Raw genomic sequence first — 24859 nt, 5'->3', positions numbered from 1 at the left:
AGTTTAGAAATACTTACATGCCACACAGTGGGGTCATGAGGGTAGCATTCCCAGTCGCCTGCAAGAGAAAGATCAATTTTTTTTTTAAGGAAAGGTGATATTACCTTTTTAATATACGCGTAACTATTGTGTATAGGGCCTTTGTACTGAGTAAAACTTATTCAAAAGCAAATACTTCAAAAGCAAAAGTCAGAAAATCCTTTGGAATACATTATCAGTAGGATTACAATGAATATTCAGAATTAGGTACATTCATTCATGTATTGGAAGGAGTGAGAAAAGGACCATTTACATGCATTTTAGGAACTACTTGTTACCAAAAAGAAAAAAAAGGAGAAAAAGAAAAAAGAAACATGTCCATTCAGAAGAAAGAAGGTGAACAAGTCGTTTTTCCGTTGCAGTTTTCCACATTAGCCATTCCATTAAGACACAAGAGGACTGACTCCTTTGTGCTACCTTCCAAAGAAGACCAGGGAGTCTAGAACATCTCCAAGGCGCACGGATGACAACGTTACACTGACAAATGACCACAGTTAACCACAAAGGAAGGAATTCAATAAATTTACCTAGAGATCAGGTTTTAAATGAGGACACACCACATGAGGCCCCCTTGGTTTTTTTGTTGACCCCTGCTGCCCAATTTGGCCCATTCCACACAAACTGTATTGACTTCATATGTAATCGCGTCGCGTGAATAACTCAATTGATGTTCGGTATACCCGCAGTATATCTCGTATCCTCGTTTAGCAAAAGTTGAGTGCATCTGTCAACTGTCAACAACAGAGCTCTTTCAGTGTTTGTTCAAACTGCATACCCGCCTGCTGGTGGCATCTGTGACTGAATGTACATGACCCTAAGTACACGTAACTTACGCAGAGTGATGAAAACTATTTCAAACTAAAGATTAGTTACAATTAAATAAATAACATACATGCTGTAGCTAGTTCTCTTTACGTAGCCGTTAATTAGCTACACTTAGTGCCCCTTTGCTTTCATCTTGCACTCGTCAAACACGCCATACTGTGTTTTTAAAAATCTATAACTAATAAAAACTAACCTAAAATGAAGTAGTTTCCCAAAAAACTTAAAACACAATTAAACCAACAAAGTTGCTTTAACAACTAGTTAAACTAAGTGAATAATAAAAAAGTCACCGTGAATGAAGAAATAATGAAGATCTAAAATTATTATAACCCAGGTGATGAGAAACAAATTAAAAATATAACATCCCTGCCCTGTAAAAAGCCTCAACAAGTGGTGTTAGGAGAATGAGAGAAGATAAGAATCAACACCAGAAGTCATGTGAACTAAATTACAGTAAAGTCACTGTATTCATTAGTGTTAAGGTAGACCGCTATTTTACTTGATGATGACATTTTTCATCTGTGAACGGATGTCTTCCCTCTTCAGTATGTAAAGTACTCTGTCATCTGGAGGAGTCTCAGGTGGCATTTGATGCCTTGCTCTAGGGCAGGGGTGGGCAAACTTTTTGATTGGCGGGCCACAATGGGTTCTAAAATTTGACAGAGGGGCCAGACCAGAAGCAGATGGATGGAGTGTTTTGGTAACATCACCTCATCGGAGAAAAAAAATACATTTCATTTTAAATGAAAGTGAACAAAAGCATTACATCAATATATATGTCTTTGAAAAACCAAAGTATTTAGAAGATGAAACATTAACAAGGTTTATTCATTTAATGTTTTCGGCGGGCCACACATGTAATTTATTTTATTCTGCAGTGGGATTCAAACCTGATTCCAAAAATAACATTCCCCGTACAGAGCTAACTTCTTTTTACAGTTACCTTTGTCACATCATTAAATGTTGGACTAAATGTCATATTGTTTTTTTTTTTGTTTGTTTGTTTTGTTTTACAAGGGTTTAACTACATTTACATGACGGTTGAAAATTTTACTCCAAAAATTGCTATGTCACTGCAGGTAGATGTGAGCAAATGAACTTGAAAATCAAAAAAACGACGCATAGTCAACACAGAAGGCCCGACTGTGCCGAAAATATCACGATATAAAAACAGGGCTTTGTATACCTTTGCCTATTTGCCACTGATTCAAGCATCCTTGGTTATTATCAAATGGCATGAGAAGCTCTAAATTATTTTTTTTTCATTGAATATATTGCCGACTGATGAAAACTATCTCTATGGCATTCCTCCAGCTGTACTCTCTTCAGTACACACGTGCAGGCATGCGTTGTCGAAATACAATGTGTGCAGCACTTCAACACCATTGTTATGACATAAAATAAAATAAGAGAAAAACAGAGCCAAGCAGCCCCAGGAGCAGGCAGACAATGAGGAGAATGGGTTGTGACAACTTATAGTGGCATTATGTAATCTTAAAACAAACTAAGTTCTCCGTTTCATAAATCAAGCGTGAATGTAATTCTGTGCAGTGTTGGGCCACGTGGTTGAGAATGTTATGTTTGCAGTCGTAAAAAACGCGCATGGCCATATAGAGTCAGGACTCCATGGATGGATTTCAATGACATATTACTAATATATGCAAATATATATAATATATGATCAGACCACAAGTCATTATCCAATCTTCAAATTACTGTGACAATGTTTGCTTTTCAATGTTTGATCTGGTAGCGTTTAAGAGGATGTTTTTACATAGTCGGCCCAATACTGTACATGTAAGACTCGGAGCAAATTTGAGTGTACGTGAGTGTGTTTCCATTGTGATCTCACAATGATTTTAAAAAGTCAAATGATTTAAAAGCCTGCATGCTTCTCCGCTGCCAGCAACCACATCTCATAATTGATCCTGTCTTAGTCTCAAGCTAAAAAAGGAAGCAGCGTCTTGCTGCCGTGCTGGAGTGTGTACAGTAAAACCTGCTCTGACAAAAGCAGCTCATACTAGACCTCCACCTGCTCACTGTCATAATGCTTGGTGTTGAATCAAAGTTTGATTCTAAGCACCAATCAGATGTCGCAGGCATCCCTGTGGCACCCCTTGGAGTCCCTTAGCATCTGACCATATGGCCTGATGGGCGAGTTGGCCCTCATCACATAGATTTTATTTTGCATGTGTGCCTACATGGTTCACGAAAACCATGACTCAATGATGTTTAAATTAAATACCGGTAATAAAAGCAATATTCAGTTTAGGAACCTTGAAAATACTGTATCTAGGACAGGCTAATACGGCTTGCATTTATCTCTTGGCTGTCTTTCTTTCCAAAATAAAATGTAATAAGTCTTATATGATGGACCTTTCCTGAATTGTTTCAAATTTCATATCCATGTTGAATTCAATATGATTCTTAAACTTCTGACCCACCCCCTTTTGTAATGGTATGCCCCAGTTGCAGATGGGAGGCACACGTTACATGTTGTCAGAAGAAGGAAATACAGGCGTGCTTGAACCCACGCTGCCGAGTCATGTCTCTTCTTTTGCAAACAATGATCTTGAAATAAAACTCTGCCGTTCGCATTTCTACCACGGCGGCGTCATGCACGGATGCTTGTTTTTTTTTTTGCTTTTTTTTGAGAGGGTGGTGGCGGAACGTGGCCGGGGGCCGACAGCTTTTATGAATCTAATATGTAACTATTATCGCAGCCAGAAGGTGGGTGACTGACTGGCAAAAAAGGGTCAAGTGCCCAGCTTGGTATTTACAGTATTTTTTACAAGTGTGGGGAGGAGCTTAAAGAAATATTTGAAGTGCCTAATGTAAGGTATTGCTTATTCTGATCAAATTAATAGGTTATGAGGGTAATGCATAATAACATTGAACTAATTACACCTATTACGCAACTCAATACACTGCAAATCTAAACCACACAATCTATCCTTCTCTGAGAATTGAAGGTTGGTTGTATGAGAAGCAACAATCCCAGTTCTCAACAGCGCTATAAAAAAAATGGTAAAAACATGGCTTCATTTAGCCCTATAATTGTTTGATGCTCAGCAAGGAGCTCTAGTTTCAAAGAATGCTGAGCAGTGATGTGACATCACCCTCGTTGGAAATAACAATGTTAGAGCGTAAACAGCCGTGTCTTCTAGGGCTTGAGGACATCGTTTGCTATGTGAGGCCACACAAGGTCAACATTGCAATCAAATGGGGTCAAACGGACGTATCACAAACACACGATCAAGCACACACATGTACACTCAGTGCAACTGTCACCACCAACTCACTCCCTTAGGGCCAAGATGAAAACAATATAATATGACACTCAGCAAAGCATTTAGACTCACTCAAACACGCACACAGTCTAACATACACTTGTTAACATGCACACTGGTCACAATGACTATCAGGCTGCTGGCTCTGTCCCGAAGCAGGCATTGTGTATGAAACTTAGAAAATGTGGTAAGCACTGCAGTTCTTCTACAAACAAAATGGAAAGAGAATTAATGCTGTACTTAAAATCATCTGCAGATTTAACATGCCATTGATAATCATCTCATACTAGCTTTCATGATAATAGCAAAATAAGTACATCCATCCATTATCTGTACCGCTTCTCCTCACAAGGGTCGCGGGGGGTGCTGGAGCCTATCCCAGCTATCTTCGGGCAGTAGGCGGGGCATACCCAGAACTGGTTGCCAGCAGAAAAGTAAATAAGTACAAAATATAAAAGTAATAAATACAAAAATAAACGGACGAAAACCCACTTCCGTGGGTAGTCCATCAGTTTTTCCAAAGTTCCTGTCATACGTCATTTGCAGCAAACCAAGCGTCCATCGGTGATGGACTGACGGACCGTCCATCAGTACTGACGGAATGCCCACCTCTGTACTGTCTTTTCACTGCGAAGCTACTTTCTTGATTAAATGCGGCAAGAAGCTCCATTTCCCAGGGCAGTTATAAATCTTAAAGGAATCTCTTTCCATTTGACATCACAGTTCATATATATGCTCCTGCTGATGCCCGCCCAAGACGCTGCCCACGAATAGCGCTTAGCAGTATGAAAAGGAGGAGTGGTCAGTGGCCTGTACATCTCATTAATTCCCAGGGCCAAACCTAACAAATTCATGCTTGTTAACTAGTCTGCACTAAACAGTTTTATGTTCATGTTTATTATCAAAACATGCTCTTTTCAAGTTTAAGGACACAGGTTCAGGTATGTCCTGACGTTAACACACCAATTGCCTGTTAAGTTTAATATTAGGGCTTCATTTTAAGTGAGGATATTTCCAATGTGCAAAATAGAGCTGTGTGATATAACAATATACTATATTGCAGTGCAATATAAAAACATCTACATTTTGTTTTGGGTTTTTGGGGTGTATGTTAATGTGTGGGGTTTTGGGTTAGCTTTCTTGCTACACTGCTGTAGCATCTGAGATGGTAACACAACAACATTTGGCTTTCTATTACGTCATCTTTGTGCTTTTATCTCCAGGCACGACTATTCAATCATTCTCAAGCTCAAATTGTTACATTCATGTAATACTTGGATAAAGCATGGGCTGCTTCGTCATGACACGCTAAAAATGTTCCCTCGTCATTTGTGAGCGGAGTTCAATAAATAGAGATGTGCAATGTGCATGTGGCTGCAAGAGAGTTTTTGTGTGATGAATGACTTTAGATGCAACATTGTACGTAATATGAACGAAAATGTGCGGGACCCAGAAATTCTCAGCGGTTTATGGCAACAATAGAGGAGCAAGAATGTAAACGTTGTTCATTACCGATATCACGATGTAAACAACAACAGCGTACACTCTGTTGATATTTTCAATGGTATTTTCCTCTTGGATATTTGTGTTTTGTTCTATTTTATTTATAGTTTATAAATAAATGTGTCTATATAAAATGTGTTTCATAAAAAAAGGAGAAATTTCAGATAATTTTTTTTTTATTTTCATGTACTTTTAGGGAAAAATTCTTTTTTATTGTTATTCGGATATAAAATAACCCATAAAAGGACATTAGATTTTGTCCACATCGCACTCTGCCGATAATTATTTTGCACTATGAGATCATATCATGACTTGTATATCATGATAATAACTTAATATTGTGTATCAATTATATTGTTCAATTTCCTCATCCAATAAGAATTCTGAGAAAAAAATCCCTACAAAACCCCAAACACTCCAAAAAATATAAAAAAATTAAAAAGAAAACCTAGAAAATCAATGAAATAAAATAATCAGAGAATGTGGGAATCCTTCAGGCATTTTAGCAAGAAGTACTCTCAATATATCATAGTTAATTATACTTACTTATTATCATTGATTATTTTCTAATAATGTTATTTGTAATGGTTTAATTATCCTTTTAATCATAGTCATGGGATTGGATGTCACACATGCATGACAGGACACATTAGTTGACACTAATCTGACTCGGATATTCTATGTGAAGAATTGAAAATGGCACAGATTAAGAAGTCTCACCTCTCTCGCTCACACTTTCGATCTCAGCATCCTCACAACTGCTGTATTCAGGTGTGGTCCCTCCTTCCTCTTCTGAGCTGCTGACACTGGTCTGCCTCTTGCCTCCAGCCCCCAGTCCTCGTTTTGATTTGTAAGGTCTGGGTGGTGGTGGCCGCAAAGATTCCGATTGATCTGAGCTGAGTGAATCATTGCGTAGCATGCTGTCGGCCTTGTTCCTTTTGGTTCGTCTCACGACATGCCCCTGATCAGAGGCTGATCCAGGCCCTGAACTCAGAGGTTCTCTGAGTTGAGGCGGGCGGTCCTGTTGCGCAAGTGTGTTTTCACACTGTCCACCGACAGTCCTCTGTCCAGACACTATCCCATCCCTCACCTCCCCCATAATTCCTGTTGCAATGCCTTGTACTGATACAGGATGGCCCCTGCCTCCAGAAGGGAGTGTCCCTGCTTGACGAGGGGGGCCACCACTGTGTTGGTAGCCCCCCTCTTGTGTCCGTTTCAACCCACCACTTCCTCCCACTGGATCAATCTCCAAAGAACGCCCTTTTGTGAGCCGCCGGCTTTCCCTGTGCTCCCTGGATTCACCTCGGAGGTCTCGGTCCATGGAAACCTGGGTCTGCAGCATGGGTTGGCCTGACCTGCGCTCTCCCCGACCAGTTCCTCCACCGCCTCTCCCATTTCTCCTAGTGGAATGAATATGTAAATGGACACCAAAGGAATAAAACAATGAACAGAAAGCATGTTTGGTGCTTTTGGTAGACCCTTACCTAACTAACTACCTCTGCTGCAGATCTAGTCTACTTTTTTCCACATGAGGAATGAGGAAGGTCATCAACATTTCAAGCGTTGTAATCATCGCTCACAAATCTAGAGAAACCATTGTTACCAATAGGGGGAATATCACAAAGCGCCTCTGAGTAGAGCTGGTAAAGAAAGCCTTTCAAAAGCTCAGACACCCAGAAAGCGAAGACAGTGCAAGTACGTATTTCATCTACTCGCATCCTTGGGACCAACAAATTAGCAGATTTTATTTCTTTTGATAACTACCAATTAATATGTTTTTATTTTTATTTTTTTGGGGGGGTGAGAAACCTCTGCTCCACTATTCAGTAAATCCATTTATTAGTATAGTGAAAATTATTTGTGTAAATATTTAATTTACAAGTTGACTTACAGTGTGCTCCCCTATTTCATTAATTTAGGAGCCACTGCTTTCTTGGTAAAAAAAAAAAGTTTATCTGCACCCCTGAAAGTTCATTCATATTGCAAAATTCCCTTTTAAAACTTTCAATAAAACAATCCTCAAGTGAATATTGGCATGATTGGTTTGAAATGCAGTTTACTTGCAAAACGTACGTGTCTCTTGGTGGTTCACTTCGTGACCGGATGTCTGTTCCAGCAGTGCTCGCAGGTGCGCCGGCTAGGTTCGGGTCTAGAGATGTTGTGGAGCCCGGAGGGGCTTGGGAGTGGGATCGGAGCTTCTTCTCACCAAGGGTTTGGCACACAGATGGCTCACTGATGGCTGAACCGAGACCAGTGGGCTTTCCTGACGGACCGGTGAACCATTCGCCTGGCTTGGTCAGTAGCTCCTGTTGTTTTCGGCAGTTATTGCAAACCCAGATGACCTACGAAAATGAGTCAAAACGAGAGATTACACACAAATAGTCACTGTTTCATAACATATTTCAGATCATCACAATCACAGCATGCACATGACCAGTTTGTAGTTTGGCCACTGCAATTGGCTAACTTTGGGTTTCAGAAGCTGAAAATAAAGATAAGTGAATAATGATTGGATCATTAACTTGTCAAACTATGTCTCCTGTCATTGGCTCCTCCTACATCCTGAATGCAAAACCACTACACTATCAATGCGACAACACAATGTACAGATTTTCTTTGTGACTACTCATGAAGTGTGTTTCCACACGAGTTTAACTCTAAAACATAAATTAGATAAATGCATCTGGCTGATATCTATGAATCTTCTACTGGACGGGGTTTCTGGAAAACCGGAGGTCGAAAGACGGATCACATAGCCCCAATCTTGGCCTCTCTTCATTGGCTCCCAGTGCACGTTCGAGTTCTGTTCAAGATACTTCTTTTGTCTGCAAATCTTTAAATGGCCTCACCCCAGCGTACCTCTCCGAGCTCCACCACCCCTACGCACCTGCCCGTTGCCTCAGGTCTGTGGACCAAATGCTGCTGGAGGTGCTGAGGACTAAGCGCAGCCTCAGGGTGGATCATGCCTTTTTTGTTCTGTCCATCCCTAAGGAATGACCTCCCATTGAATGTTAGGCAAGCCCCCACGTTTAAAACCCGTTTGGAGACACATTTTTATTCTTTAGCTTTCGACTCAACATGAGACTGTCACTCTTCTGCTGTTCTTCTGGAGAATCTATTGTATATGTGTTTATGTGTTATAATTTCCTGCTAATTTACCGTATTTTTACGGCCAAAAGACGCGCCGTATCAAAGGGCGCAGTACCAGTTGAGGGTGCTATTTCTGTATTTGATACATAGATAGAACGCACCGTATCATTGGGCGCAAACAGAACCGAGCAACCGAGCAGTCGTGCTGGCTGCTCAGTCGTGCTACCGTGTTTTTAAAATGGCAGCGCGAGTTTGTGGTACTTTATTTTAGCTTTTAACAACGTGCTGAAGTTGTCCTCATCCAAAAATGCACCAAGTCCTTGTCTTCTGTATCCAAGATAAACAGCTGGACACGTTCTCCACCAAACACGAGAGTCATTATCAGTCTGCCTCGCCTTCTCGTTGCCGCGCAGCCCCTCAGATGGGTTGCCGACACAATGCCGGTGTAAGCAAGTCACTAATCAACAAACGATGTGCGGTCACGGCGTTACATCAAAACTAAAACTATCACCCCAAATCAACTGAATAGCATAATAGTGTAGGCCCAGCAAAATTCCGCCTCCCAGCCTACTATACAATACCTTAGTTTACATGCATGCACGCTAAAACAGAAGATAGCATGGCTAGCGTGGCTAGCTGTTTTTAAAAAGGCAACAGGAGCAAAACTGAGCTTGGTTGTATTTTATTGAACTATTTAACAATGTTCTCACATTATTATTAATCAGTCATCATCCACAAATCCATCAAAATCGTCTTCTGTATCAGAAATAAACAGCTGGGCAAGTTCTCCCACAAACACGCCAGGTTCCCCCTCGTCATTGTCAGATTCCCCGTGTCGCTGCTACGTGCGGCTCCTCATGATGCCGGCTTTTGCGAAAGCCCTAACAACAGAGCTAGCAGACACGGTTGCCCATATAGGAGCATTGGGGGCTGCTTTGCACTGGGGGCGTGCCTTTGCGTTGTCATTCACGCCCATCTCCCCTCTCACGTCCGCCTGCTGTCGTTAGCCACGCCCGCCTTCTCTCTATATAAGCAGTGTGCAGGCAGTTAATGTTCGCAGTCAGCCCAGCGGTGCACTTGGTCCACATAATGGGCGCTCCGCCTCAAAAGGCTGAGGTGCCCTGGCTTTTTTGGACGAGTTTCAGGACTTTAAAGTGTGCCTTATGGCTGCGAAAATAAGGTATATTACACCATATGGAAAAGCGCTTTGCTCCCGTCCCGCTGTAGTCAAATGCTCTATCTAAATAAAGTAGTGCTGTCAAGTGATTAATTTTTTAAACTAATTAATCACAAAGAAATTCCATGATTAATCACATTTTTCAACTACTATTTTTTGCGAAGCGTATAACATGTATTTACTTGAATAATATCTTGGAATTGATGCAAAATCACCAAATATGAAGTATGTTTAATTCAAAGACTGTTCTAATAGCTTTCTTGGATTCTTGAATACGATCTAAATGGAGACATCTTTGCAGACATTTATTTTCGAAACATTTCTCAAAACTGCCCACAAGCGCCACACTCCAGCAGTGTTGGTTTGCAAGGCCCAGTGGTAACTTAAACACAGTGTTTTGTTCTGAGACGTGCTAAAGACAGCTAATATGGCACAATATTTGCAAAGTATGCAAATTTTTTTTTAAGTAAATCAAACTAATTTAACTGAGTTCAAATATTTGACTGAGTTAAAATTTTTGGGATTAATCCCCTGAGTTAATGCTTTAATTTTGACAGCCCTAAAATAAAGTGTTATTGTATTGTAATGTATAGGTCCATCCATCCATTTATCTGTACCGCTTCTCTTCACAAGAGTCGCGGGGGGTGCTGGAGCCTATCCCAGCTTTCTTCGGGCAGTAGGCGGGGGACACCCTGAACTGGTTTCCAGCCAATCGCAGGGCACACAGAGACGAACAACCATCCGCGCTCACACTCATACCTAGGGGCAATTTAGAGTGTTCAATCGACCTGCCATGCATGTTTTGGGAATGTGGGAGGAAACCGGAGTACCCGGAGGAAACCCACGCAGGCACAGGGAGAACATGCAAACTTCACACAGCAAGGCGTTTAGAAAAAGGCATTTTGAAAAAGCAGTCATGGTCTGGAGAAACAATACTTTTTGCGAGTTAACTTGCCTGCCATTCCATCGTTTCAGCAATTTGCTTACTCAGTATGTTCTACAGCAGTAAATTGCAGGTTAAAATATGTCAGCTTTGTGGGCTAGTGAGGGGTGTGTTTCATTGTATGACATTATACAGTGTAGACCACTTAATTCATTTTGAAAACAAAATGATGACAGATCAATAGCAATCAGTTACTGCATTGACAGTTGAAATTGACGATTGATGTAATTCCATCCCAGAATAGATATGATGAATCATTCTGTAAAAGAGGAAGTGCTGCACGCTGGCCCTGCAGCAAGAGCGCAGTCGTAGTCATAAGCCCGCATTTGTATCAGATTCAGTGACGGAGGAAGTGTGGCTGGCCATGAAATACAGACACACATAGGAGGGAGGAGGAGAGAGATGGGAGGTTAGAGTCAGTCCGTCTTCTCCAGCCACCAGAGTTCTCATTACTCCTGAACATTCCCCGATGACTATTTAAAGAGAGCTAAAATAAAACACTCTGCCGTCTGCCATACACACCACCCCGTTTCCCCATCCTCTCCCTCCACTCACGCTCTCTCTCACCCCCTTCTCTTTCACTTCTCCCTCCTCCAGATTGCTTTTGATTAAAGCTACAAAAGCTGAGGAGAAAACAGCTTTACACCGACGCCGCAGCTATATTTATCCTGCCAAACAGCCCAGCACCACCAGGGAAAATGGGAAAATGTATTCAAACACACACACACACACACACGCACACCCCTACACACTCAGGCACTCACACTCAGGAGCTCATGTGGGACATTATATCTATATTTTTGCTCCATGTGATTTATGACATGTCTACCAGATTGAAATGTTTTAAATATGTTTGAATTACCAGGCATGACCAGGAACTCATCAATAAGAAAAATAAATAAATAAATAAAACTCAGTGAACTCACATTTATCACAGAGGATATGTTCCAGACCTAAGCGGAATAGGTGGAAATCAGTGATACAGAAATAACATTTGTATTAGATAGTTTCGCCCTCCGACACACACTTCAGACCCACAAAGTAAATATTTTTGAACAAACAACAAAGGTGTCTTAGTGATGTTTCTTCAACAATTATTTGTTTCAATAGTGCATTACTCTGAATTGCAGAAATTTCAAAGTAACTGACCTAACTACTTTTATTCTACTTTTAATTGTCAAGTAGTCAGACTGCAGTACTTTTCAAATATTGTGAAAAGTTCTGTTGTTGAATGTATTCATTCCTCTCGTTCACTCGAGTTCAATTAACAAAACATAGTCCATCTTATCACCGCAGACAGTTGCAGTTGTCATCGTTCAAAAGTCAAAAAGGTTGCCTTTATTTTATTTTCAATAAAACCAACACAAGACTTTTAAATGTCACTGTTAAAAAAGTACTTCAGATGAGGTGACAAATACGGGTTTAATTTTCATGTTCAGTAGGGTGGTCGGTATCTGCTGAATCTAACGATTGAAATAACTTAACCTAACTTAGTTGTACTTTTAAAATCAAGTAGTCACTGGAATAAAAAAGTGTTTCAAGGTAACTGTAGAAACATTGATCTTCAAAAGTCAAAGTATCTGGTACAAAGGCAAACAACATCAGAGAACTGCAGGGCTCAAACTACGGCGAGTGTGCGTGTGAGTGTTTGGACGTGAGCTGTGGTTAAGGGCAGCCCCTGCATGAGTGCGCTCAGGATGTGTTTAACTTTTCTGTTCCATTCCGGTGTTTAAAAAACAAAGAAGCATGAAACATGCATTTGTCATGATGTTCTAAAGCCAGGATTTGTGATATAGACAAATATATGTAAAATGTGCGATATACGTAGTAGTGAACCCTGATATCGTGGGGTAACCTGTAAGAAAGCACAGTAGCTTGGGGTATGATAATATAATTTTGTATCAGTATTCATTTCGAAAATAATCATGCAAACTCCACAAAGAGAGTCAAGATCTTTTGACAGTGAAGTGACGTGAGTCTCCAGGTATGTCATTTCTACTAGAGCGGTGACAGTGTGTCACTTAAGAAAGATTTTGTAGTGAGCATTTCTCACAACAAATGACCTGAATGCTGGAGACATGGCTACTCTAATCCTCAATTGTAGATTATATCGATGGTGAGGGATAGGTGAGGAAGAACTATATTAGCACACAATTAGAAACATGTCCACAAAAACAATGGCGACAACATCAAATACACACACAGGCAACGATGAGCATATGTGTTGGTGATCCACACACACACGCGCACACCCCTACACACACAATGCTGAAACAACTGCAGCAGCAGCGTGTCACATCACCGTAGTAAGATCCCCCTGAGATCGGTTTGTGAGTGCAGGCGAACTACAGAGAGAATAGCTTCTCCATAGATGGAAACTAGGGCACAAAACCCGTGGGTGTGGGTGTGCGTGTGTGTGTGTGTTTGTTTGGCGTCCTGCAGCATCTGTGCCTGCGTGCACCCATGTGTGCATATGTGTGTGTGTGTGTGTGTGTGGTGGTGGGGTAGGGGGGGTAAAGGAGGTCTGCACCCACATACAGTATGTGCATCATCGCTCATGTGTACTGTATATAACGTGTAACGTGTGGTGATTGTGTATTTCCTTTAGAGAAATGTATTTTTAAGGACAATTTGCGGTTTAAATTTGAAAAAAAAAAGACTATAAAATGATTTCTTTCCTAGATTGTTGTGGTGCACATCCATGTGCGTGGAATAGGATTCTGTGTATATAATGCATGCTAAAAAAAATCCTCCAAAATGTAATTAGCAAATTAAATTGGAGGATGCAAAAAAGCACACACATATAGCGGCAGACGCAAAGATCCGCCCCTCTTACTGAAATAATCTTCTATGGTAGCATCCTGATTATACTATGTGTATATACAGTACATGGTACTTTGAATCTTGTATGTGTTTTGGAATTTGTACATTTAGTACTTTTCATGTTTGCCTTATTTTTCTTCTTTTTCACACTTCTTGCCTCCCTGCTTCTCATCGATAATAATAAATCGTGAAAATACCAGAAGTCATAAATCGAGGAAAATATTTTTATTTTGTCTTTGGTGTTGATTGGTGAACTCTGACCCAAAGCCAGCTGGCACATGCTCATTCCCACAGTTTGGTTCCCATTGTGTGAAATGTTATTATTTTGTTTAAAAAGAAACATTTTTTTTGTTTAGACAATTATCAGGTTAATAATTAATTTGCTAAAACTGTAATTAACTGATATTGGAAAATGGGTCAGATTTCTATCCCTAGTTCCTACATTTGCTGCCTTCTTTAGAGCTAACCATACCACTTATAATAAGTTTTGCACCACACATATAAAAAGGTCGAATTTTATCACCACAGTATAACATACAGCAATGTTGTTACAAAGTATGAACGCTCAAGTTGCAAGTTCCTATCACCTGGAGTCACAATCCGTCACTTACTGTATTGATCACCACAGTCATCAACAACATCCAGTCTGCACTCAAGCAGACATACTGTCATATAACGCTGCCAGGCTACATTACACTTTTTAATAATGCATCTGATCAAGCTAAAATACACCAAATTCTTGTCACTTATCAAATGAGAAAAAAATGCATATTTGGTCAAAAGAAAGAAAGGAGGTGGAGGGGTGGGAACAGGAAGTAGTAGCAGCCAATGACAGCTTGACGTATGGCACCGGCAGCATGCGACTGTGGGCGTCTATAAATCCTGAGCTAAGGATGAAAGACTGCCACAAAGGAGATTAGTGTCCACAGCAGCTAATGAGGTACTACATCAGCACACCACAGCTCTCCCGCAACATGAAACACACACACACACACGCACACACACCCACGCACACACGCGCACACACGTACAGTACACGTTCACAGCTATTGATGGTGAATACACAGGACGTGCAAGTCAAACAAATCATTCCCACAAATACTGTACATCGTATGGTTTGCACATCTATTAGCAGCGTTGTCACTGTTACCATAAAAAAATTGAAGTTCCTAAAAGTCACTAAATTAGACTACAAGTTACTTTAACGGTTACATTCAGTAGAAAACAAAATGAATACAAAATAATTTAGGGTTTTGGAATTTATGAATCAGACCGGACTCCCTGTTGGTCAAAGTGACACTACCATATTTTTCGAACAATAAGTCGCTCTGTCGTGTTAATTTCGTTAACGAAAACTAAAAGATATTTGTTTCAACAGACCAAAACTAGACTAGACAAGACTAAAACCTTAATGAACAATAAGTGCGAATAAATCAGTATGCTTTTTTGTTGACTAAAAAAGTTTACGAGCAAAGACCAGGTGGTTTACGGCCATAAGACGCACTGCTTCAAAGGGCGCAACACCAGTTGAGGGTGCTATTTCCGTATTTAATGCATATACTAGGCGCGCCACACTACAAGGCGCTAGCTCAGCCGCTCGCGCTAGCATTCTCGCTAGCTAGCTCAGCCGCTCTCGCTAGCTCAGCCGCGCTAGCGTTCTCGCTAGCTAGCTCAGCCACTCTCGCTAGCTCAGCCGCGCTAGCTCAGCCGCTCGCGCTAGCTGATGCCAGCTCACCGGGACTCAATCCACGAAGGGATTGTTGCCAGAGGGATCACCCCGCTTCTATGACAGACATCATGAAACTATTAGTACTCACTGCCAATAACACTGACTCTAACCAATAAAAGGGGTCTTGGCAATAGTCTACTAGACAACGCCAGGGGAGAGACTTCACTGGTCACCACAATCCTTAGAGTCACGGTTTCAAATCAAAATTAAAAAAAACTCAGCATACAAGCAAACAATGAAACAAAGAAATAAGATTAACACAAAACATGTATCTCTCATGCCATCTATATACCCACAAGAAATAAAAATAACACAAAAAGATTATAGCAATGGCTTCTTGGGAGCCACTCAGCCTTAGCCAATTACAGCAATGGCTTCTTGGGAGCCACTCAGACTCAGCCAATCACATGGCTGTTTAGAGAGATGTGCATGGCTGTTTAGAGAGATGTGCTGTTGTGCTTTGGGCTTTTTGCAGTCTGTTGTCTAAACCTGGGACGTTTCTTGCTTGCAATAACATAAATGATAAGACAGACTACAACATTGTGGACAGCTGCCCTTTTGTCCAGCTTTCTCCTACACCATCACCCAAACACCATAGTCACATAATGTATCAGTCAATTAGAAGCATAGATGACTCAGACTTTGTCCAGCAGGGTGTGCTAACATGCACTCCGAACAGCCCAATGAGTAAAAGGGTTGATGGTCGCGACAAGGCGCTTTGTTTGTTTTGGGGAAGATTAGGGACTTTAAAGAGCGCCCTATGGCCCGGAGAATACGGTATATGATTTCTTGGTGTTGATAACCACTCTTTAACCTTCATCTCGCGCGATTCACGGCAAACATGGTCAGTCGGCGGTCAGTTGCCAGTCACTGCAAAATTACCACTGCCTACAAAGTGAAGCATAAATGTCCATGCTTTGCGTCGGGCATAGAAGAAAGAGAAGACGAAATATTTGGACAGATTTCCGCTATGTTGAAGTGGAGGGAAAGAAATGTATACTTGATTTTAGTAGAAGGGAAGGAATGTGAGCAAAAGATAGCGACGAAAAACATAGCAAACCTGAAAAGACACATCGCAGTTCATCACAAAGACATTGTGGTAAATTAACAAAAAGTTTGGTTGGTGCTTGTTCATAATCTAAAAATAAAAAATGGAAAAAAGGGGCGTCAACGAAATATTTTTGTCATTGTTGACGAAAAACAACTTTTCATACATGAAATATGTAAAGTAAAATTAAATTAAAATTGTCTGTGTTTTATCAAAATGTGGTCCCAAGTTAAAAAAAAAAAAAAGGTTGGGTACCACTGTGGTAGGAGTACCCATTGTATTTATTTGGTGACATAAAATGCTTGTCTTCACAGAACCTCTATAGGGACATTTGATTTGAACTGGCATCAACATTAATATAAATAAAAATATCTGAAATTATTTCTGCATAAAATAGAATACTTATGTTTTTAGTCCAAGTTTCAAATTGATAATGTAGTTTTTACGGATGCACCGATTTTGTTTAGTTAAAAAAATGTCCTGACTAAAATTAGACTTTTTGTGAAATACAGCTTGAGTAGGTTTTGTCATTGCGCTGGCGTGCGTACAATGCTGCGTTCATGGAAAATCGGCAACTTTTCTACTCCCGCACAGTCACAACGGAAACATGGCATCGTTTGTTTTCACGCGAATGGTTGCTCGGGAGTAGCGACCCAAATTGGTCCATACCAAAAATAGTACAGTCTTCGGTACCCATTCCTTTATACAGTAAGTCACTCCAGAGTATAAGTTGCACCAAAAATATTTGTCAGCCACCAAAAGAAAGTAAAAGAAGAAGTAATAGTAGTCATGGCAAGTAATGTATGACATATCATTTGTTTAGAATATGTCTTCCTTAAACCACAGCAAGGATTTACACTACCCGCCATGATTCTATCTTCAGCCACAATGAGACTCAGGATTCTAGTTACGGTAAGACATTTTCAAGTCCGAGCTCTAATTTTAATATGTACAAATCACACCTGAGTATTAGGTCGCAAGGCTTGCCAAACTATGAAATAAAATGCGACTCATAGTCCGAAAAATATGGTCATTTTGTCTTTCGAGTAATGTCTACACCAGTGTGACTTACATGTAATGGACAGTCAGGGTGACCATATTTTGATTTCCAAAAAAAGAAGACACTTGGCCCAGTCTGCAAATACTGAAATTATACTCAAAGAGGCCAGGCATTATAAATTTTGCATTCCGTACTGCAAGTGCTACAATCACAATCAAAGTATTTTTTTCAATATATTGTGCGGCGCTAATTTAAATTATGCCTCCTCTGTATGAGGAGAAAATAAAACAAAAAAAACTATCTTTTGAAGTCTTACTGTCTTACTTAAGTATGACAATGTCCTAAATAATATCTCTTCTGTAGAACATCCAGCTTTAATAAAATAAAATGTTTCTTATTTATTTTCAGTGTAATAATATGAATAATAAAACTCTAGTGTCACAAGGACATTAATTTAACAAAGAAAAAAATATTCTTCCTCACAATTGTTTTCTTCCCTGTTCCGGGTTCCCAGTTCTAGCAATAAAGGAACTCAGTCAACTTTGCACAGGAACTCTCTCCTCATTTTTTTTCGTGTGTGTTATGTGTCCACTTATAAGCTTTGAGATCTCTGATTTTCAAACATGTTTATACATGCATTGCACGCTATTATCTCGTTCATGTGTTTTCACCGTCCTCAACTCTGAATCATAGTCAGGTCAAACCGACTGTCATTGTATTTGGCTTGTTCAACCGGTAGTCGTAACGCACATCTCGGTCCAGTAACGGTGAAACACTGACGCATGAAAAGGATGTCGTATTGCTTGCTGGTAACTGAGTGCATCTGATCCATAGACTTGTCCTAACTACTGTTATTTGTTGCCTTTGCTTCAGGATTCTGCGAAAGCCTGGCCCCCCATTCGCCATGTCCGTGATACACACGTAAAAACCACACCGCCTCTCGTTTGTCGCACATAAGGTCAGTCTAATTAAAGACATGGTCCTGTGAAAATTGATTAAAGCTGGAGAGTTTCATGAATTCATAAAACCGTCCGGGTCACCCGGATAGGGTGCACAAAGTAGACATGTCCGGACAAAATAGGATGTTTGGCTACCTAAATGTAAAATAATATAAAACCACACAGACCATTTGCAATGAACGGCACTTCACCATCTTTAAGCTACTCAGTAAATAATTTGTGTTAAAAATCCATCCATTCATTCTCCTCACGAGGGCCGCGGGGCGTGCTGGAGCCTATCCCAACCGTCTCCAGGCAGTCGGTGGGTAAGCCCTGAACTGGTAGAGACAAACAACCATTCACACTCATAATCACACTTAAGGACTATTTAGAATCGACCAAACATGTTTTGGGAATGCACGAGGAAACCGGAGTACCCGGAGAAAACCCACAAACTCCACACAGGAAGGTCAGACCCCGGACTCGAACCCTGGACCTCTGTACCATGAGTTGGATGTGTGTCCATGTTGACACCCAACACATACAAAACAGGGTATTATTTGGAAAGGGAAAGTCCACAGAGCACCCTCGAAGTAGAATCTCCCTTGGGTTGTCTATAATTTCCCACAGTGTATATCAATCTATTTATAGAAGGGCACCGCACACTAAGACTATGCTGTATGCTTCCCAGTGTATGTGTGTATTTCTGTTATCATATGGCAATGGACAGCAAGAAGCAGAAGAAAGATGGCCCCCTTAAGACCAGTCAATGAGAGACGCACGTGGTGGCAGACGCAACTCGTGAGACTGGCAATCAATAGTAATCATGAGCCGCTGTGGCATTAACAGGACATGGCACATCGCTCAGACTTTTTCTTTTGTGTTGTGCCGTGACACAAAGCAGCGCATCATTTCTGAGTTGGATCAATAGACATTTGCAATACATTTTGTGGTATTTAATAGCATATTCTTGTCATCACTAGATTAATTTTTGTCAGCGTGAGAGGTAAGTCATCTAAAGTACGTTTTCAGAGTGTGCTCGTTGTGCAGATCAGCACTGTAGCAGTAGGAGGAACGAAGTTAGTAGAAGAACATTTATGTTTCAGTTGTTTTGTGAACAGACAGGTGACACTTCACTGAGAAAAACAGTTTATACACTTATTATATGTGCATTCTAATGTATTTTTTTTTACATTTGTTTCAAGAACATTACTGTGGGACAATAATACCGTGTATGCGTTACGTAATACGGGAACACGGAATTATAGATATTGCTCAATTGCAGAACATCATTACTCTGTAAAAATCATCTTTAATAAATTATGGCTTCAGTATTTGCTATTGTGATGTATTAATTGCATCAGCCTTATAATGGTGCATTCAGTTTCAGCCAGAATCAAAGTATATGAGATTCCAGTGTGCCATTGTCAACAATGGATAAGTTAGCCTTTACCAAGTCTGTTTTCAACTAAAGAAATCAACCAATCGCAGATTTAAGAAATCAAGAGTATCAAATCGGATGAATTAACTCTTAAAAGTCAAAATTTAAACCCTCTATTTGGCAAAAAAAAAATAACTGTTGATAGATTGTATAGGACAAAATTTTGCTTTGCAATTATTGCGGTGTACTTCTTGTACAAATATATGTCTCACTTGATGCCAATTTCCATATTATGGGGCTAATAAAGGTTATCTTATATTATATCATAGAAATATTTATAATGTATGTAGCTATGCAGCTGTGTAGTATTATTTTTGTATTGTTTTATCTCCAGACACTCGTTAATTTGTCAGTTATTTTACCATTCAACATTGATTCGTCTCGGCGATAACGTGGTTCCAACTTGAGCTATGTGACAAGAGCACAATCACTCGTTTTGGTGATTCACATCTACAGTACACGTCTGGCATGATAGTTTTGCAATTAGCATGGCTTCACTGTCCTTCTCTCTTCGTAATAACAATACTAGTTGTCAGAAGTATATCACTTTCTCTACCACAGAGGGTAATTATTAGTGACTTGTGCTATGTTGACACATATTTTATTTATTTATTTATTTTTTAAACAATGTAATTAAAATTCACTGCGTTCATTTGTGAAAGGAGTAGTGCCCATCGGCTTGGTGGCCCAACACAGCATACGGCGCTTTGTCAGTGTTCCGGGTTTTTGTTCAACGATTTCCGAAGCAAAATAATCGACTTAACTTGTCATAGAGATGTCTACAGTACACACACACACACACACACACAAACACCTCCTGATTCAGACTTAATGCTGGAGGCCAAAGGTATAAATATCAAGGCCAACGCCAAATGCAAAAGGGATGCGCTGTGTTTAAATGACAAGTAAGCTAAGTTCTGAACATGGTCAGTTTTATTCGTTAAGGTTGAACATTTTCGTCACGAAGGAGATACATGGAGCCAATTTCATGCTCTACAGCCATGTGGACATGAACACAAGTGCATAGATTTTTCTTTGCATCTGGAACGTTCGTCTCGACGCAAAAAGTCTTATGCTGCTTCCTCTTTAGTATTTGCAAGTGAGTGGGGAGCGACTCGCTTAATAATCTGCAATACTCAGAGATCAAACTCACAAACCCCTTTCCATCACCTACACATACGTCACACACACAACTCCTTCTTGTCGAACATAAACAGATGGGACTTAAGTGCTTCACACCAGTAACAGTATATCCAATTCAAAAATGTGCTCAAAATAAGTTGCTCAATACCAGCAGTCTTGTCCAGTGGTCATCTTGGACAAGCATGATAATGAAGCACTCGCTCATCATAACCAAATGTGCAACATCGTTGGAGACTTTATGCTTTCTCTTACGTCCGATCAGTTCTTCTAAGTAATTGTTGTGTATTAAATGGCTTTTAGTTGATCATTCAGCAAAAAAGGGTGTCAAAAAGCCAAATTTAATTTGTGAATGCTTAAGCAAAATGGTGCGTTTGAAGACAGTTTTTCGAATATTTTACATTTATTTCAAATAGATTTTGGAAATGACGCATCGACAGTAAGTCGAAGTACAACAATAGTTGTGCCGTCCACTCAGGGCGATGCTATTAAGGTGATAATTATTATAATTTGTTCAATGAACTGCAATAATTCAGAGGGATTTTTCCACGCTGGTGTCATTTATATCAATTAAATAGATGACATCCTCCACAAAAGTCCGCGGAGCGTGGATCTGTCTGCCTGTATCTCGATCAAATCCACCAAAATCACTTGCATTGCAAAATTGACCTAAAGTTCTCTCATCTTTTTGTCACAAAATTGAGGTGCGCCGGGGAGCATATGAGTGGCGCGTCACAAGAAACGCCCAGTGAGGCATAGCGTGTCTACCAAACTCAAGAACGCAACTAGACTTGCCCTGGCACGAAAATGGAGCTGCATTTGTTTTTAAAGCAAATGCAGTCTACTTTCTGTTTCCAAAATAGCAGGTGCATCGGGCGTGCAGCAGCTCAGTGAGGTGTATTGCAGCCCCAAACACCTGACTAGAATTGCCCCAGGACTAAAATAAAGTTCCACCCGTTTTTACGCCCAACCCAAAGGCACCAGTGAACCAAAATAGGGCCCCTAAATTGATTCTAATTCAAAGACCAAAGAGACACTATGACAGCCAGATAATCTACACAACCAATGTGTAAATGCTTGGTCGCACTACTTCCCCAAAATTGAAAAACAACTGTCAAGCAAAAGGTGTCCAATTGTAGTCAAACCATATGGTATCTTCTAAGCTAACCACTCCACTTCTGATAAAAAATAATAAGAAGAAGATTACATTAAAAAATAAAACACCCTGAAAGTTTCAGAATTTGATCTCAGCTTTGTCAACCAACGTTTGCAATATTTCCAAGATGGCTTCTAGTGGTTTCCGAAAACACCAAGTAAAACCAGATAAATTAATGATAAAATGCTACATTTTGTGCATTCGGTGTTTGTTCAGAGGATTCACGTTTTCTAAATCGTTTATTGCTTCAGGGTGCTTGTACATGTACCGATGGTTTTATCACCTAACACGCCAGTCGTTCTTAGGCCACGGGAAAATATCTTCTGAGAGTATCACTAACGTGTTTGCAGAGCAGAGGCCACGTTGTGCCCAATGCACAAAAAATACATTATGTTCATGACTCTAACAGGAATCGTAATGTACCTGCGGCTTGGTACTGGCAAAATATGACCAATAAAAAAAATATATCTTCACCACATTTTATTTTGTTACAGCCTCATTCCCACATATTATTATTATTATTATTATTATTATTATTAAAAGAAATCTCAGGATTCTATACACAATACCACAATGTATTATAAGGGAGAAATGTAAAATATTTTTTTAATCTTTGCAAATGTATTGAAAAAGAACAACCTAAATAAATTCATGTTCATTCAAAGCCTTTGCTTTTGGTGCACCTTTGGCACATTTTACAGGCTTAAATTTTGAAAATAATATGCTTTGGCCAGTTCCGCTCATTTTTGCAGCACCCCTGAAGTTCCATCAGATTGAATTGGGGGAGTGGGTTTCCGATCTGCCCCGAGAATTTCTATCAGATTTAAATCTCAGGTTCACAAAGTTGTCCTCAAGTGGGCCACTTTGCTTGGTTGCTTGCTTCGTGTCATTGTCCTGCTGATAAACTGTTTTCCCAGATGGAGGTCAAGAGCTCGCTGAAGCATGTTTTCATCCTCAATATTTCTGCATTCATCTTTCCCTCAATAATGACTAGTTACCTATTTCTTGTTGAAAAACATCAAGCATCTTATCGGAAACGGATAACAGATTGACGCTGCCTTCACGCTGGTTCACTCTCGAGATGGTATTGACCAGGTGATGAGCAATGCCTGCTTTCCACCAAAATCTCACCTTCCTCCGAACTTCTTAAACTGTGCTCAGAGGGACCCTCAGAGAAGCTCAAATTTGTCTGTACCTTTCCCCAGATCTGTGCCTCAAGACATTCCTGTCTTGGAGAGAAACAGACAATTTCTTCGAATTTATGACCGGTTTGTGCGCTGCACTTTTTTCTGTGTATCTTGTATGATGATATAGACATTAGACACATGTGTGTGCCTTTCCAAACCACATCCAAACCATTAAATTGACCAACTCTAGACTTCAATTAAACAGTAAGCACATTTTAAGGATGGTCAGTGAAAACGGGGTTGACCTGAGCACATTTTCTAGCCATGCCAAAGACTGTGATTTCTTGTTTTTTATCGATCTATCCATTATCTGAGCCGCTTCTCCTCACGAGGGTCGCGCGGGTGCTGGAGCCTATCCCAGCTATCTTCAGGCAGTAGGCAGGGGACACCCTGAACTGGTTGCCATCCAATCGCAGGGCACTAATAGACAAACAACAATCCGCGCTCACACTCACACCGAGGGGCAATTTAGAGTGTCCAATCAACCTGCCATGCATGTTTTTGGAATCTGGGAGAAAACTGGAGTACCCGGAAGAAACCCACGCAGGCACGGGGAGAACATGCAAACACCGCTTAGGAAGGCCGGAGCCAGAATCGAACCCTGCACGTCTGCACTGTGAGGCCATCGCGCTCACGAGTCGTCCACCGTGTCGCCGTCTTGTTTTTTTACATGAAATAAATTAGCCAACAAAAATGGAAATGTTTTTCATTTTGTTATTAATGTATATTGTGTGCAGGATATTTGGAGGAAAATAATTAAATCAGTTTTGGAAAAAGGCTTTAACATAAAGTGTGGAAAAGTGAAGTGCTACGAACATGCACGACAGTGCCAAAGATGCCAACCATACTGATACACTGATACAATCGTCCGTCCGACTTAAAATGCATGCGATACACGCTTTTTTAAAACAAAAAGTCAGTACTCACCACTTTGTCCTCCTTCAGCCGAGTCAAACCGAACATGAAAAAAAGAGAGAAACATAGTAAGTGTGCTGTCTGAAATCAGTGACCCTTCAATGTAGCACATAGAAACTTAGTTTTTGGACTTATTTATTTATTTGTGGAAAAGGAAGCATCTTGAGCAAAAAAAAAACGAACGTACAAGTCACCAATGTGGTTCTGTTAGGTTCGCAACTCTTACCAATATCACCAATAAGTAAAATGTGTGTAACAGTAAACTTCCCCTCACCCAATCATATACCACCTGGGACCCCATGGCAGGCAATAATTAGACTAGACTTTTGGGTGTGTGTTTAAGTCTGTGTGGGATCATTAAATGGCACACTGGGAGCATAGGGGAGGGATCGAGAGGACACACCACTTATGTCAGTGGAAGTTGTAACGCCTTTACTAACACACAGCACTCCCCCGCTGTGTGTTTATAGGGCACCTCTGCACCCCTGGGAGACCAAGACAGAGTGGGAGACTTCCCCCACCATCCGCAGCTCAGTGTAATGCCTAATTAACCTTTAGGAGCTTCTGCCTGGGTCGTACAGCGAATTGACACTGTGGTGGGATCACACATAAACA

General features: G+C 40.5%; 1 protein-coding gene across 11 annotated transcripts in view; it reads right to left on the bottom strand.

Moving 5' to 3' along the window:
• rims1a (regulating synaptic membrane exocytosis 1a) overlaps positions 1-24859 on the bottom strand; it is a 77208-nt gene that overhangs the window by 29980 nt on the left and 22369 nt on the right. For 10 of the 11 annotated variants that reach the window (XM_088305625.1, XM_088305631.1, XM_088305632.1 and 7 more), the window contains exons 4-7: positions 24257-24268; positions 7731-7999; positions 6378-7057; positions 18-58 (exon numbers count right to left, since the gene is read on the bottom strand). In XM_088305625.1, the coding sequence (XP_088161751.1) occupies positions 18-58; positions 6378-7057; positions 7731-7999; positions 24257-24268 (1002 nt within the window). Of the gene's footprint in view, positions 1-17; positions 59-6377; positions 7058-7730; positions 8000-24256; positions 24269-24859 lie in introns of those variants that run through there. The other variant, XM_088305635.1, reaches the window with a different exon arrangement.

This window comes from Idiotropiscis lumnitzeri, chromosome 9 (assembly GCF_059441095.1).
Source record: "Idiotropiscis lumnitzeri isolate Australia: NSW breed Sydney's pygmy pipehorse chromosome 9, RoL_Ilum_1.0, whole genome shotgun sequence".
In the NCBI taxonomy this organism is placed as follows: Eukaryota; Metazoa; Chordata; class Actinopteri; order Syngnathiformes; family Syngnathidae; genus Idiotropiscis; species Idiotropiscis lumnitzeri.
This window is presented reverse-complemented; position numbering and strand designations above follow the sequence as displayed.